The sequence below is a fragment of the Sceloporus occidentalis genome, unplaced genomic scaffold (assembly GCF_023333645.1).
Source record: "Sceloporus occidentalis isolate IW3139 unplaced genomic scaffold, rSceOcc1.0.p SCAF_7, whole genome shotgun sequence".
NCBI lineage: Eukaryota > Metazoa > Chordata > Lepidosauria > Squamata > Phrynosomatidae > Sceloporus > Sceloporus occidentalis.
This window is the reverse complement of record NW_028316987.1, coordinates 51,397,446-51,412,974: the sequence shown is the minus strand read 5'-3', so window position 1 is coordinate 51,412,974 and position 15,529 is coordinate 51,397,446. Positions and strand designations below refer to the sequence as shown.

The 15,529-nt window shown below is 38.3% G+C and overlaps 1 protein-coding gene across 3 annotated transcripts in view; it reads left to right on the top strand.

The window, feature by feature from the left end:
• Positions 1–15,282, top strand: part of NR1D2 (nuclear receptor subfamily 1 group D member 2) — a 34,816-nt gene extending 19,534 nt beyond the window's left edge. For 2 of the 3 annotated variants that reach the window (XM_089532936.1, XM_089532937.1), the window contains exons 6-8: positions 482–667; positions 10,254–10,464; positions 11,678–15,282. In XM_089532936.1, the coding sequence (XP_089389062.1) occupies positions 482–667; positions 10,254–10,464; positions 11,678–11,874 (594 nt within the window). In that variant the 3' untranslated portion in view covers positions 11,875–15,282. The remainder of the gene's footprint in view (positions 1–481; positions 668–10,253; positions 10,465–11,677) is intronic. The other variant, XM_089532935.1, reaches the window with a different exon arrangement.
• The last annotated feature ends 247 nt before the right edge of the window (positions 15,283–15,529 follow it).

The following is a 15,529-nucleotide window of genomic DNA, read 5'->3' as shown; positions in this document are numbered from 1 at the left end:
TGCCAGTAAAGCATGAGCAGCTGCTGTGTTTCAGATGAAATAATGGTAACCAGGTCCATGGTATTTCACTCAACACTTCAGTATGCTTCTTAGAAATAATAATGATTAAAACAAAAACATTAGCGTCACTCCAAAAATTATATGCCTCAAAATCAATTACATTTTTTTAAAAAAGTGTTCAAATTTACATTTTACCAAATGAATTGAGCCTCAGTAAAAGCAAGATTTTAACATTAATGAGGAATGGCACCAAAACAAGTTTCCTGTGATTATTGAGGGTGCTTCAATGCACTTTTGGATAATGTTATGTGTGCCACATGTTAGAGTCTAATGTTTTAAGGTATGGTCTCCAGGTATGTTTAATCAAGAGTGATCATTCATGTTCTAATTGTTTGCCTTGCCTGCATGAAGATTTTGAGACAGATAATTTGGCCAGTTTCTTTGCAATGTGATGCTAAAGACTATGTGTTCAATTATTTAGGTTTGCCCAATGAACAAGACTCCTTTTGTGGATCCAAATAAGTCTGGTCATGAAGTTTGGGAAGAGTTTTCCATGAGCTTTACACCAGCAGTGAAGGAAGTGGTGGAGTTTGCCAAGCGTGTTCCAGGTTTCCGAGACCTTTCCCAGCACGATCAAGTGAATCTTCTAAAGGCTGGAACCTTTGAGGTAAATATCTTGTATGCACTACACATCTGTATTACCAAATGCTCTGTATAATACAACATCCACCACGATACTAGATACAACTTGTACTTACATTGTTTGGGCAATTTTCTCCTCTCTAATACCCTAGTCATTTATAACTGATGAAATAAATGGAACTCATATTGGTGATTTCATCCATTACTTACTGCATTTGTATGGGTGGTATCGCAAAAGTTATATCTGCAGAAATTCACTTCCATAATGAATTTTGTGTCAGGAATTTTGCTTAGGTTTTTTACATTGTTATACAGAATGGCAGCACTGAAATGAGAGTAGGCGTCTACCTTAATCAAAAGCTGTAATTGCCCACCAACTCCCTTCACCAGTCTTTCCTTTGGAGAAGGGTCAAGGGGAAGAACATAAGCTGTTGCACGCGTGCCCCTTCCTAAAACCATCCTAGTCCAACAGTCCTTCATTACATTCAGCCTTTCCTGAATGGAAGGGCTGGCAAGTGGCCAGGAACATGTGCTATGGGATCCTGTTCCTTACAAACCCCTGGTGACTTTAGACCATGTCAGCTAATGCTGTGCCCCACCCCTGCCCTTTCTATGGGAAAGGCTAGGTAGGAAGAAGGAATGTACTTTGGGACATTGTTGCCTAAAATTTTCCTGGATGTTTTTCAGCAGATGTGGCCAATGCTTACTCCCTCCTTGGACACATGGGACATGAACATGTGCTCTGGTTTAGCTTGTGGCCAGAGAACTTTATGTAACTGTTTAGATGATCCCTACCTAATTCTCCAGCTTTAAAGCTGGGAAAAAGACTAGTCTGCTCAGAATGCTTTCCAGTGCTCAGCACCACAGTTGCCTTGCTCAGTGAATTTATTGAAGACTTATGGGGGAGCATTTGTCAGATCTTCATTCCACGGACTGGACCTCACTCCCGCACACCACTGCCCACTTGATACATTAGAAATTAAGCATTGGCTGGTAACACATCACACTACAGTAATGATTAGGCAGAAGTCCTAAACACTCTTAGCAAAGGATAAGTCTCATTTGATATGTTGCAGAAATAAAAATGCATAGGACCATGCTGTTAGTTTTTTTTAGGATGGCCTTTCCTCTAGAACAAATGTGGGTAGAATATAGAGCATGATCTTTTAAGTGATTTGTAATAGTTCAGCTAGGTTGCATGACTCCTGTTTGCTGAGCAGCAACAAAACTCTAAATGAGTTAATTTGTCCATTAGTAAATTACATATACTGCACCAGCGTTACCTGCGTAGAAAATGAGACTTCTGTGCTTAGGAGAGCTGACAAACATATTCATAAAAAGTTCTGCATCTTGGCTCATAGCTGCAGTATAAAATATGTGTATTTTGGTTGCATTTAACCAGATCCTTATATAGCTGCCTTGGTGTTAGAAATCTGTGTTAAATTCCCAAACTATGTTAAAAGGTATGTAGAGAGATCTTGTAGCACCTTTGGAACTAACTGCAATAAAGAAATTGGCAGTGTGAGCTTTCGTAGACTTCAGTCTACAGGTACTTAAGTCTACAAAAGCTCATACTGCCAATTTCTTTCTTTCAGTTAGTCTCAAAAGATGCTACAAGATCTCTCTTATGTACTGATTCTACAGACTAACATAGCTATATCTTTGAATTCTATGTTAAAAGGTATACATTACCTGTACAGATTAACATAAAACATTTTGGGCTTAGTCCAAAACACACTTTAATATCTATTGTGCCATTCATCAAGTTGTGCCCCCAGCACCTCTCTCTTTTTAAAAAAATATGGGCTGGTTAGTGGCATCAAGAGTTCTGTACAGAAAAAGTATATCTGACAAACCTGCTTGCCCTGCTTTAAAATGAACAAATGAATTTGTTTAGGCTACCCACCAGTAAAATCTAATCTGATGGAAACTTTTATTCTAAAACACTGAAAGACTGCTGCTCTCTTTCCCTACTTCTTTCATATTTACAATCCAAACCATCAAATTGAATATGGATTTAGATGATCCAGTGTTTTAAGTTAAAACAGTTGTTACATGCAGGACCAGGATGTACAAGAACATACTGGGAAGAATATCAAAGTAGGATGAAGAGGGCAATGCTTTGGTTTGTTTAGCCTAAGAACCTATATGTAACCTTTTTATATACTTTTAACTGATTTTTATTGTTTTCAGTCTCTGCTTAATGAATGAACTCACTCTTAGAACACAGGAAGGAGCCATCCATGAATGGGCTAATCCTCCTGGCCACCCTTTTGCCCTCTCCAGGCAGAGGTCATATGACCTAAACTTAGCTTTCACCTTTTGGACCCTTGGCTCTTCTCTCCATTCATCCTCTTGCTTTTTACCCTGGCTAAGAAATCCTCAGTCTTGCTTGCCTTCAATTCTGGTCTTAAATTCTTCAGCTTTTCTTTTATAATCTTTCTTCAGAACTTGTTTTCTCTTTAGTACTGTTTTAGTACTGTTTGCTCTTTCATGTGTGTTTTCTCTTTCTCCTTTCCTCCTCATTTGAACAAGTATGACATTTCTGGGGAAAGTGACTTCAAAGTACTCTAAGGGGTGAAGCAGATGGGCCAAATGGAGTGATCTATGGCTGCTATGGGCACAGTTGTTCCAGGACAGTGGTGACCGGATGCTGCTGAATGGACCACCGGCAGGAGTGGTTTTTTTGCCTTTTCAGACCATATTAGCCGGTCCCAGAGCGGCTTCTGGCCACTTTGGGGGGCATGTGTCATTAGAATGCCATGCCCCTCAAACACCTGGAAGGCACTTTATTTGGTACGTCAGCTTTGGGCCAATGTCTTACAACATCTTGAGAAACATCCCTCCCCCAAATTGTCTTTGAATGTCCAGGAGAAAAGTGATATATAAATTGAATGAATGAAAGGAGTTTAGCAGCTAGGCAACATGTTTCTTTAGCCCCTCTTCCCATGACTCAGGGTTTGTCTTGGGAAACCCGTCTGGGAACCGCATTCCTTTGTGCTATTTTGATACTGAACTCTTTAATGTGGTGTGGGATAGCCTTGCAGACCTGGACTAATCCTCTGATGAAGTCAGAATAGAAGGCCTTGTACTTGACTGCTATGGCAGTGCAGTGGACTCTACTGGGTAGCAAACACCACTGAATGATTTGGGACAGGGGCTATTTTGCCTTTGCTGCTACAACTATAGAAGATTTGGAATTGTGGGATAGAGAAGATGCAGTTGTGGTTATTTTAGATTTGAGAAATAAATTGCTGGTGAAAGTCTCAGTGACCCAGCGACAGAGAGATGCCCCTGAGGCCTGACAGAAGGCATAAAGTTTCCTGTGTTTAGCTGCTGGCAGTCATTTTAACATCTTTACTATCCTGGATAGCCATTTTGAACTCTCCACCCTTTTTGGCATTTGAATATCCTTGTACTTTTGCATCATATCTAATTTGCCTCTGCAGCTCCACTTGACACCTTTAGTATCATAGCTCTAATTCCTAAATAAGAACTCTATAATAAAAAAGCTTACTATCAATTGGAGAACTGTTACAGAGCAGTTGCCTTAATGCTGCTTGACCCAACAGCATTCTATTTGGGGTGAATAGAGAAATCTATTAGTGATGCCTATATTATTTCTCAGAAGTGAACAATCAGCCATCTGTCAAGTCAGTCACATGGACCCTATTTTAATACAGATGAACCAGAGATGAAATCTGAAGTGGAAGCTATAGTGCCTATTAGAGCTACTATAATGGACAAATTTCTAGACTTTATTTTTGTTCACTCAGTCTCCTTTAGTAACTGATCAGATAAATAGAGAGTGAATGTTCCAACTCAGCCAAATTTGAGGAGATCCTGTAAGACAGATTGTTTCTACTATGCCACTCCAAACCCTTAGGTATTAATTGTTTCTAAACTGAGGGATCAGCAAGAGACTGCATACCCACAAAGGAGCCTCTGTACATGGTGCCAGCATGTCTCTGGAGTCAAAAACATCTAGGGAAGACACTGCCCTTCCTGTAGCATTCAGTGAATAAGCTTCTGTCCTTCAAGGTAAAAAAGGAGACAACATCACTCAGAGGTTGTATTCATTGGTGAGGGAAGAACTCCTTTGCAATGCTTTCATGACTTCGTCATCTAGTGTTTTGGCACCTACAAATGGTGATATGACGCCAAAGAACCTAACCAAGAAACAGCAGGCTGATCATGTGAAAAAGCTTCTGGCTTACTTACCAGGGTGTCATCTACACCAGGGGTCGGTAACTATCAAGAGTTAGTGGGCCACACTGGCACTCAAATGGAACCTGAAAGGACCCTAAACACCACCCCTCACCACCCCATATACCACTCAAAAGTTTCCTAGGGGGTGTAGGGTGAAATTATGCCATGTTTGGCCCTCTCTGGGCCATTTTTTTCAACAGGCATTAATCTGGAAGTCAACTTTTTCTTGTTATAAAAAGGTCTCTTACTGGTTTAAAAAGCCTTTCCTGGGGATAATAAAATATGGCAAAACTCCCCTCACATGACTAAGGTAGGGTGTGGGAATTTTTGAGGCAATATATATTTTTTTAAATTGGGCCATAGGATCACCAAAAATTGCCTTGGGGACTACATGTGGCATGCAGGTCACACCTTCCCCACTTCTGATCTGTTGTGTTCGTAGTGGCTTGGGTGTCTGTTTTGTGGGCTGAGGTTCCTTTGATTTTTTTTAATCTTGATTTTAGAAGCTTATATAGAACCTTGATCAAATTACATAAGTCTTATTCCTTTAGGGTAGATACCACACAAGATTCTCTTTTACATCTCAAGTAATTGTTATAGTTGGAGAAGCAAGAAGTGGTTTAAGCACTGGTGCATGCACATGTCTTCCAGAGTTCATTTGGATATATGTAGTTCCTTTCAAGGATTTTCAGCTTGAGAAGGATGCTTTTTAACAGAAACTAAGGAAAAGAAAAAGGCAACTTATAAAAAGAAGAGACAGCTAGGCATTCAGTTAGTTAACTAACTCTTGAAATACAGCAGGTGGATTTGTCAGGACCATATTGTAAACAGGCCTGATCAAATGACATGAATGTGACCACTGTGTGGAGCTGTAGTGGAACTTATTACAGTACCAGTGGCTGTTACATGTGTCTGCAATTTTGAAACAGTGCATCCTGGAATGGTGATGCAACTGTCAATTTTCAACTTTCACTGAGTCAGTGTGAGACGGTTGGTGTTAGAGTACTGCCTCCGAGGTGTCTGTTATGGTCAGTTGGTTGGTAAAGTAATTAGTTGATGAGTATCCAAGATGAATGTCTTATACTCTGTGTAATCTTTGTAAATAGTTATGTAACAAAGATTAAAGAGCCCTCATTTGAGAGAAACCTCGCTGTACTGAGATTCATTCCTGTGTGAGAGGAAATTTGCCACGCAACTCAGATTCTTCACAGACCTTCTTCTGGGCATCCTGTCCACATATGTAAACTATGCTTCTGGTTGCTTTGACAAGGGTTATGAACCCAGCACACACCTTCCTGACAGGACTGGCCACAGACAGCTAGGCATTCAACCAGCAGTTCAATTAGTTAACTAACTCTTGGAAGACAGCAGGTGGATTGCCCAGAGGCCATGGCAAAAAGGATACCTTCATACCTCCTGTCTCCTCAGAGTCCTCCTCAAAGGGTGAAGTAGGCAATACAGAAGTTCCAACAGAGATATAATGACTTGTAGCTTGAAGTACAAAGAATGAGGTGCATAATTATGGGCTTGCAACTAGACAAGGAAAACTTGAAGCAGCGAATACGGTCTTCAAAGACCAAAATCAGCAACTTCAGAGCTCCGTTCCACATCAGTCAATTACACAGAATTCATTGCAGACGATGAGGGGCATCTGCTTCCTTCAAAGGCTAAACAGCAACAGAGGCACCCCCATCACTTTACCAAGTAATCCAAGAAAACACCATCATCTTTGGTGGAATCATTTTGAAGCTGCTTGCTTGGGCTGCAACAAGCTCAAATGGCCACAAGCTGGTTAAAGAGTCTTAACTTGCGTATCGTAAAGCTGCTTGATGCAGTCTGAGTAACAGTGAACTGCATAGAAAGGAAGTAGAATCAGCTTAGGCTTGTGAGCTCACGGAAATCTGTTCAGGTCTTCTCTCTGGTCTGACATACACAAAGTGGGGAAAGACACTCAAACCGGATTTCCCTCTCTCTCCCACCTTGCTCAGTGTTTTCTTTGCCTTGGTTAGAATCAGCTAAGGCTAGTGAGCATTCTGAACTTTTTTTGAAAAACAGCTTGCTGTTGCTTATTCCTTATCAAGAGCTTGCTGCTACTCAAGCTTGCTGCAACCTAAGCAAGCGGTTCCATTGCAATTTTTTAAGCACTTTGTCGTTACTTAAGCCTTATTTTTTCATTATTTTTATTGAAGTTTATTACATACATACATTAAAAAGTAAGCCATATCTATTAACGTATACATATACATTTGTTATTGCTTTTAACAGCCAAAAGAAAAGAGTTATCCTACAACACTTGACTTCCAATCAGTTCTACTTGTATTGAGAGTAAATAAAAGTAATTTCAACAATTCCCTTTTAGTGTATATCATTTTTCAACTTTAGCAATTAATGTCTTATTGATTGCTGTTATCAAGCATTTAGATGCATTTGGCACATAAGACCATTTGTTTTTACAGTAGCTTTCTATGATTTCCCAATCTGTATTGAACGGTCTGTTTGAATTTTTCTCAGTCATATTTGTTAATTTGTCCAATTCTATGTTATCTAAACTTTTTAATAACCACTCATCGATTGTAGGCAGATCCTTAGCTTTCCATTTCTGTGCTACACATGATCATATATAATATTGTTTTCCAGTGGCGAAAAAAAGAGAAATATAAACATCGATAGTCTTTTTCTAATTTTTATTCCTTCAGAGAATTATATCATTCAAGAGATATCAAAAATGTTACACCTGTCTGATCACAGTCACATTTCTCAGCACTGGAAATGACAGTCCCAGGTGCTTTAGCACCAAAAACCTGCCATTTCACACATTCCTCTGGGGAATAGCTACTGGTAAAGACTACAGCTTCTGCAACAACTTTGACTCAGTTTTCTTCAGTGCCTTGAATTTACATTGGTCTTCTACAGTACAGCAGGCCAGAGTGCTAGTGTTACACTCTGGATGAGGGAAGTCACACGTATTATTCAGCTCCACAATTTCCATCACCATTTACTTTGTACCTGACACCTGTTGTGTTTGTCTCCTCCCACCTGTTGTGTTAGGTGAGTGTTAGAAGCCATATGCTGTTAGTACTACACATGCTGAAATCATTTAACCTGATGGTTACCATTCATGCCACACTTCTGTTAGAACTGGTAAAATAATCTTGGACAAATCATTGTTTGGTTATCTCATGTGCCCAGAAGGCTAGAAAGTTTCTACAAAGTGAAGCAGGAAGAAGCCAACTCTGTTTATCCACCGTGCCCCAAATTCAATAATAGGTGAAGCCTTCCAATGAAAACATTGTAGGATATCATATTCTGCACTTCCAAATAGGGAGGATTGTTATCTAGATTTTTTGACCAAGCCTCAGAATGGCAAATTATCAAGCCTGTATGGCAGGCTACACATCAGTTCCTTTGGGAGAATATGATGTTATCTGTCCCCCATTTCCCACAAGATGAAACAACATAGCAATTTTGCTACAGCAGGAAACTTACAGATTGGCAACATAGTTATTCAAACCTGCACATCACAGCGCTGATTGTAGTGTTAAATTGATGTCTGACTCTATAACAGTAAGACAATAGTATTGTTAGAAAGTACAAGGTAAAAGTCTAAAGGACTTCCCATTTGAAAAAGAAGGCCTAGTTAATTCCAAAATGGATGAAGCAGTGGACCATTTGTTTAAAATGTCTACCAAAGTGAAAATGACGGGATTTCCTGCCATATAGTTCACAGAAGCTTTGCTGGAAAAAAAGCTTCTTACTCTAACTTACCCCATTCATCCCTCAAAACAGTTCTTTCTTTGTCAAGCCAATCCAGATACTGCTCTTTGGCCTTAAAAAAAAACCCCAACTCGTCTCAAGTCCAAAAATTATTTTTGACTTGCACCAGATTTTCCCAACTCAGTCCACAGTCCTGTACCCTGATGTGCTATCTTTTCATCCTATTCAGTTATATGCAAGTTTAGCACTTGCCTCAACATCTCCAGCAATGCCTGGGCTTAACAGTTGCCCATGTTATAGATATATTTGCTTCAAGAGCCAACTACAAGTGTGCCAGATACTGTAAGTAGATCAGAGGTTGGCTAAGCTTCCCTACAGGACACTTTCCTTCATGCCTCTGGTTTACATTTCCCCCTCTGATCCAGCTGATCACTATCCAAGAAGCAGAGTGGATGCCAGATCAAGCATCATTCACCATGGCTTCACCTATTGCAACAGGAAAACATGTGCTTCACTGTAGCATCAACATATTTATAGGGGAGCTGCAACTGTGTCAACATCATTTTCCATTTACTTTCCCCTTAGTGTGGTTTGTAAAGTAGTCACCTGGAGCAATCCATGTAGTTTTACTAGATGCTACAAGTTGGATATTTATACCTCATCCAAAGCAGTGTGTGGTAAGCTGATGTTGCAACATGGATTTCTAGTCTGATTCAGCCATTGGATTCTATTTTAGCCCTCTTTAAATGAGTATTGAGTTTGGGTTCGACCTGTTTCTACATGGTTTATTCCCGTGATTTGAGGAAGAGACATTGGCTACTCATCATGAAGTCCCATTCTAGACAGCAGAAAAGAAAACATACCGATCCAGTCTAAAGGAGGCTGGTGGCTGACTACTTTTCAATGTCAGATTCATAGGCCTGGTATTTTATTCTTTTCCCAACGCATACCTTGTAAATATCTTGTGTTTTTTGCAGTACGTTTCTGTTTGCTTCTGTCTTCTGAGTCTCACCTGCATTCTTCTCTGAGCCCGGCTATGGGAGGTCCTGGGTCCAGTGGTGTAGTGTCTTAAATATTGCATGCTTTGGGCAGAAACAGCAACACATTCCTAGATGTCTATTTCTCAGTGGTCTACAATAGATTTGAATGGGGTGGATAGGGGAATCGACATCTCATTTTCCCCAAATGTTACTTATGAGTAGTTCCTTCATATTCTGTTTGCACCTGTTTTAGAGCATTGTCAAACATTCCTTATAAACAAACCAATAATATAAATGTAACCCAGTTCTTCGAACCACTAAAGGGAAGTGTCATAGCTTGGAAACATAATTTTTAAAATTACAAACTTCAAAATCTCTCATGCTGGCCGGGATGTTCTGGTAATTGTAATTTGAACTACTAATGCTACTTCTTCCTCTTTCTAGGCTCTGGGCTCCCCATTGCAGTTACATGTTTCTGTGTGAAACTCCCTAGGATGGATTTTAAATCACCACTTTGCTAATGTCAGGGTCAAGGAGAGCAAATATTTTTCTTTTCCCTTAGAGTAATTGAACCAGTTCATCAGCTGTCAAACTAGTAGTACAGTATAAGCTTTTAAGACACAATCAGTATACAAAATTACACATTATTTCTCTAGTTTTCTAGAAATCTTACTGGTTTTTGTTAATTTGCTCTCTTCTCTTGACTAGGTTTTAATGGTTCGGTTTGCATCTTTGTTTGATGCAAAGGATCGTACTGTCACCTTTCTTAGTGGAAAGAAATACAGTTTGGATGATCTGCGTTCAATGGGGGCTGGTGATCTGCTCAACTCCATGTTTGAGTTTAGTGAGAAGCTAAATGCCCTGAACCTTAGTGATGAAGAAATGAGCTTGTTTACTGCGGTGGTCCTTGTGTCTGCTGGTAAGAAAATAAAGTTATGCCTGTACCCAAAAGCAAAATGCCCTTGCCTCTCAAAAAAAAACAAAAACAAAAAAAAAAAACTTGTGTGAATTAAAATCATATACACACCACCTTTTGTGGAAAATACCAGAAATCTAACTAAAGGGTTGGAGAGAAGGTTTTTTTTACTTTTTAACTTGAAATTATTCAGACATTGCAATTTACACTGTGTCTTAGAACTGTGTATTTTAAAAACTGTTTTATTGTTGATGACATCCGTTCCTTCTATGCAAGTAATTCCTTCATATGCTGTTTGCACCTGTTTTAGAGCATTGTCAAGCATTCCTTATAAACAAACCAATAATATAAATGTCACCAGGTTCCTTCAACCACTAAAGGGAAGCTTGTCAGTTGCTGATTACCTACACAGTTTTGGAACTCCTTTCTACATTATCTTAGGATACAGGATTAGCTAACACTATCTTTTCAAACAGTTTTAGCAACCGCTGTGAGTTGCCAGCCTTTAAGTGATAATTTACTTTTTTTTTTTTTTTTTGCCTGTAGAAATTATTTTTGTCTCACCTCCCCCCCATTTCACATTTCCTCATTCTTATTTGGTACTATAGTCAATGAAGTAGCAGCTTTGTATGTCAGGCAGCCTGACCTACAACAGTTCACTTTAGTTGCTGCAATACTAGTTGGCACATCAGGAGTTAAAATTACACCATATACTTTATAAGGTGAATAGATAGATCCCTTTCCTGTTTTCCTCTTGTCAGCAAGGCATAGGATTGCTGGACTCCTAAATGATGTACAGAATACATAAGAGGAGGATACTGCAGACGATACCTTTTTTTTACATGGCTCCCTACAGAAATTCACCCCCTATATATATATGTTTTCTTGTTGATAAAAAAAATGGGAAAGCTCACACCTGAATTATTGGCTCACTGACCAGATATTTCCTTCTTCAGAAAAGATTATAATGTTGTTCATACTAGGATTATTATTTTTTATTACATTTGAGTGCCAGAGTGCTTTGCTGAATAGTACTTGACTTAGAAGATAAGCATATAAAAACTTGAATGTGCCTCAACTTGTGTTTTTCTTTTGCTATATTTCCAGTTTTAAGTTTCATCTGCTAACACACATAATTGATTAACAACCAAATTTGATCATTGCAATCTGAAACGTATTAAGATAATAACAGCCTTCTTTGTCTTTTGTTGTTTAGAACGATCAGGAATAGAAAATGTCAACTCGGTGGAGGCGCTGCAAGAAACTCTAATCCGTGCACTCAGGACCTTAATCACAAAAAACCATCCAAATGAAGCCTCTACATTTACAAAATTACTTTTAAAACTGCCGGACTTACGCTCCTTAAATAACATGCACTCTGAGGAACTTCTAGCCTTTAAAGTTCACCCTTAGGTTTTTACCTCTTATTTATATAATGGACTTGCTTAGTGTTAATTAACTGTGTGTATTTTGTGCTAAAATGTTTATTTATGTTTGTATGTAACTCTTGTGGAGAAGGACAACTTTCTGACTGTGTCATGGGTAGATGTTATGCTGTCATGCAATAGCGCTTCAGATTCAACACTTTTCCACAAATGGCAACATGGCAACAGATTTCTTCATGAATATACTGAACAGCCCCCTTTGCACTAAAGCTGAAGATATCCATAATTGTATGGATATTGACTGTTAAGTTCTGTGCCCCTACAACAACAAAAAATAGTTTTTTTTCTGCTCTTAACAAGAATGCATAATGTCCACATGGTAGAAAACAGAACTTCAGGTAAATGACACTACAGTGACTTGAGAAAGATTTAATTGGTCTGTGTCCACCTTTTGAGCATCACATCTTGCTTGGATAGGAAGCTCTGAACCTCTGCACATGGTTTCACTAGTCTTAATCAAAGAGGCTTCGTGGGATATCCTGGTGTGTTCCAGTTTGCTTGCTCTACACAAGCACACACAGATATGAACAGAAATGATGATTCTATAAAATAATTTTGTATGTACATATTTGTGTTTATGTATATAGTTCTAAATGTATGATGCGCTATAACTTCTTCACAATATTTTTGACTGTAAAGAAGTTAACCAAACAAAAGGTAACCCATTCTAACAACCAAATAATGCATTTGGTGGCATACTGTTTGGGACAAATGTCTTCAGAGTTCAGATTGTTCAGAGAATTCTAGGTTAAAGCTGTTGTGCTGATTTAGTTAGTATAAAAACTACTAGAGCATCAGACGTTAAATGGGAAGCCTGTCAAATCAAACAGTTAAATGAAAGAAAGATACTAGACTGGAATTATTTTTTTTTTAATTATTGCACATATGATTGTTATGCGCTAATAAGCACTTAAATGCTACTGGACACTTTAGTTTGAAAGGAAACTTTAATCAGTGCAGTTCTCTTGGAGAATGTCAAGGAGACTGTATCAATATCTTTATTGCATATTTGTGTGTGTTCTGTGAATCATATAATTTACACTATACCTATATGCTGCTTGAAACTTGGAAACAAAACTGTGAGACACACAGTCAATGCCTCTTAATCTTTGTTTGGGGCTGGGGTCGGGGAGGCAGTTTCCAAATATGTTTTGTTAGTGCAACAAAGCATTATTCAGATTGTTTTGCTGCACACAACAAAGGTTCGCTACACTGATAATCTATTTTTCTATATATTTTATGCTCTCTCTTTTTTAAATGCCACTTTCAAATTCCCAAATATGATCTGAATTGTACTGTTTGGTAATCTCAAAAGAACATATTCATATAATACCAACAATAGAAAACACATGCACAATGGCACTTAAAATAAGCCAGAGTATTATAGCTGTCTATAATGTTTTATTGTATGAAATTGAAAAATGCTCAGGGATGGATCCAGATTCAGTTATATTTGAGCAGAACGAGTGAAGTCAACAGGAGTTACTTATGACTAACTTGATTCCAGTGCTTCAAATAAAACTATCTAGATGCAGCCCTCTGTTAATTTTCTCTCAACTGAAGCAAAAGACTGAATCTTCTATTTACAGTCTTGGTATTTTGGTGATTGTTGATTCTTTCTTTTTTCTCTCTTGCTAAAGGTACATTTCCATTAAGTTTGTGTGAAGAACTAAAATGTCCTGAGTTTAGCAGCTAGGCATTTTATATTCATTTTAAAGAGATTCTATACCAACATCCAGCAGTCAAAGGAAATGTATCACTACTATTTCCATGAATGGATCCCCCTCCCAATTCCGGTTTCAGGTGAACAATTGCTTGGTAGTGAAGCTTTAGCTTTTGAAAAATGCTCACTTGGTAGGATACAGAATAAATGAAAATATTTTTATTACTGAAAGACAGGTAAACATTTCGAATCTACTTCTTAAAAATCAAAAAAGAATATTTGTGTTGATTCTAGGCTTCTTATAGAAGCCTCTATCCTAAATATACAATATCTTAACATTTATTATTAAGCCTGTAGAGAAGTATGACCAGTACTGTGTAAAGTATTGCTTATTTTTCAAAAAATAATAGTTCCATATATATGCATATAGAAAAAGAAAATTATATTGTATAGTATATATTCATGCAATTTCATGTTAAATAAGTTCCTGCATGTTGCAGAAAATTTCCCTTTTTAAATTAAAAATAAATAAATTCTAGATCCAGATTTGACTTACTTTTTAGAACATCCCTTCTGTTTAAATCTTGACAGCCCATTACTGTTGTTATGTTGGCAACATTAGAATTGCAGCAGCCCTACTCCTTCCTACACTGATGAGGTACTACAAAGAGCCACAAAGCCAAGTCTCTTTTTCATGCTAGGATCAACCTTTAGAAAATAAATAACGCTGCTGTGGAGAAGAAATGTACCATGGGCTCTTCCCAGGCATTGCACATTATGTTGGAAAGAGATGTTTTCCTGTGGTCCTAACTGCCAGAGTTAACACACAAGATCAAGCCTTGGTGAATTCTGTCTCAAGAAGCCATTTGTCATGAGCTCTGCTTTACTGTGTTGCTGGTTATACACTTGTTAAAAATACTGACATATTTCATACCAAATTTTTGGGCACTGTTGATGGGGACGTTGCTGAGAGATTATGAAAATGTACTGTATGAAAGTAAACAAGACTGGTTTTTTTTTACTCTGGTTTTACATGTTTTAAAATATTAAATATGGGCATTATGCTGGCGAAGGACACTGCCTGTTGTTTGTTTTTTCTTCTGCAAAACTAAAACTGGAATGATTTTTACACAAAGTAGAGGAATGTAAAAATAGCAATCTGTGTTGGCTCTTGGAAGGGTCCCATGCACACTTTTTCATTTATTTATGGAGAATGTCAAGGAGATATTTGTGTGTGTTCTGTGAATCATATAATTTACACCTATATGCTGCTTGAAACTGGGCATAAAAGGGTGCAGGGGCAAGAGCCAGCATGGTGTAGTGGTTTGAGCACTGGATTACGACTCTGAAGTGCAGGCCATGGCTATGGCAATGGGACTTTGGGCACTTCACACTCTCAGAGGAAGACAAAGGCAAACTCCCTCTGAACAAATGTTGCCAAGAAAACTCTGTAGGCACAGATGTTTTTAAAAAAATGAACAGTAGAGGTTGCTAGAACCCAGCAGTAACTGTGCTCCTGCTTTCCTCAGCTTAGCCTTGGCACATCTCATTTTCTTATCAGATAGGCAACCATGTATTGTTCCCTTCTGCAGCAATGATATTACCCTGCCTATGTATCTTCACTCTTCAGGACGTATACATCAGAAGAGCCACAATCCAATCCTGTACAGATTACTTATCTGTAATTCCCCATTATTCCTAGGCAAATGGGTTTGAAACTTCAGAAAGTAAATTGCTTCAGAATACTTGATCTACAGAAAACCTCTGTTAGGGAAGGAATGCGTGAAAGTCCTAGAGCATGGGATTAAACTCTTGATGGACTTAAGTTATTATTTTTTCCTTGTGATTTCACCTAACCTTCTCTACTTTGCAGAAGCTGAAGTTAAAAATATGCTTAAGTGAACTAGGTCATTAGAATTTGTTCGGCGACATAACTGCCTCTTCCTTGATCAAATTTAGA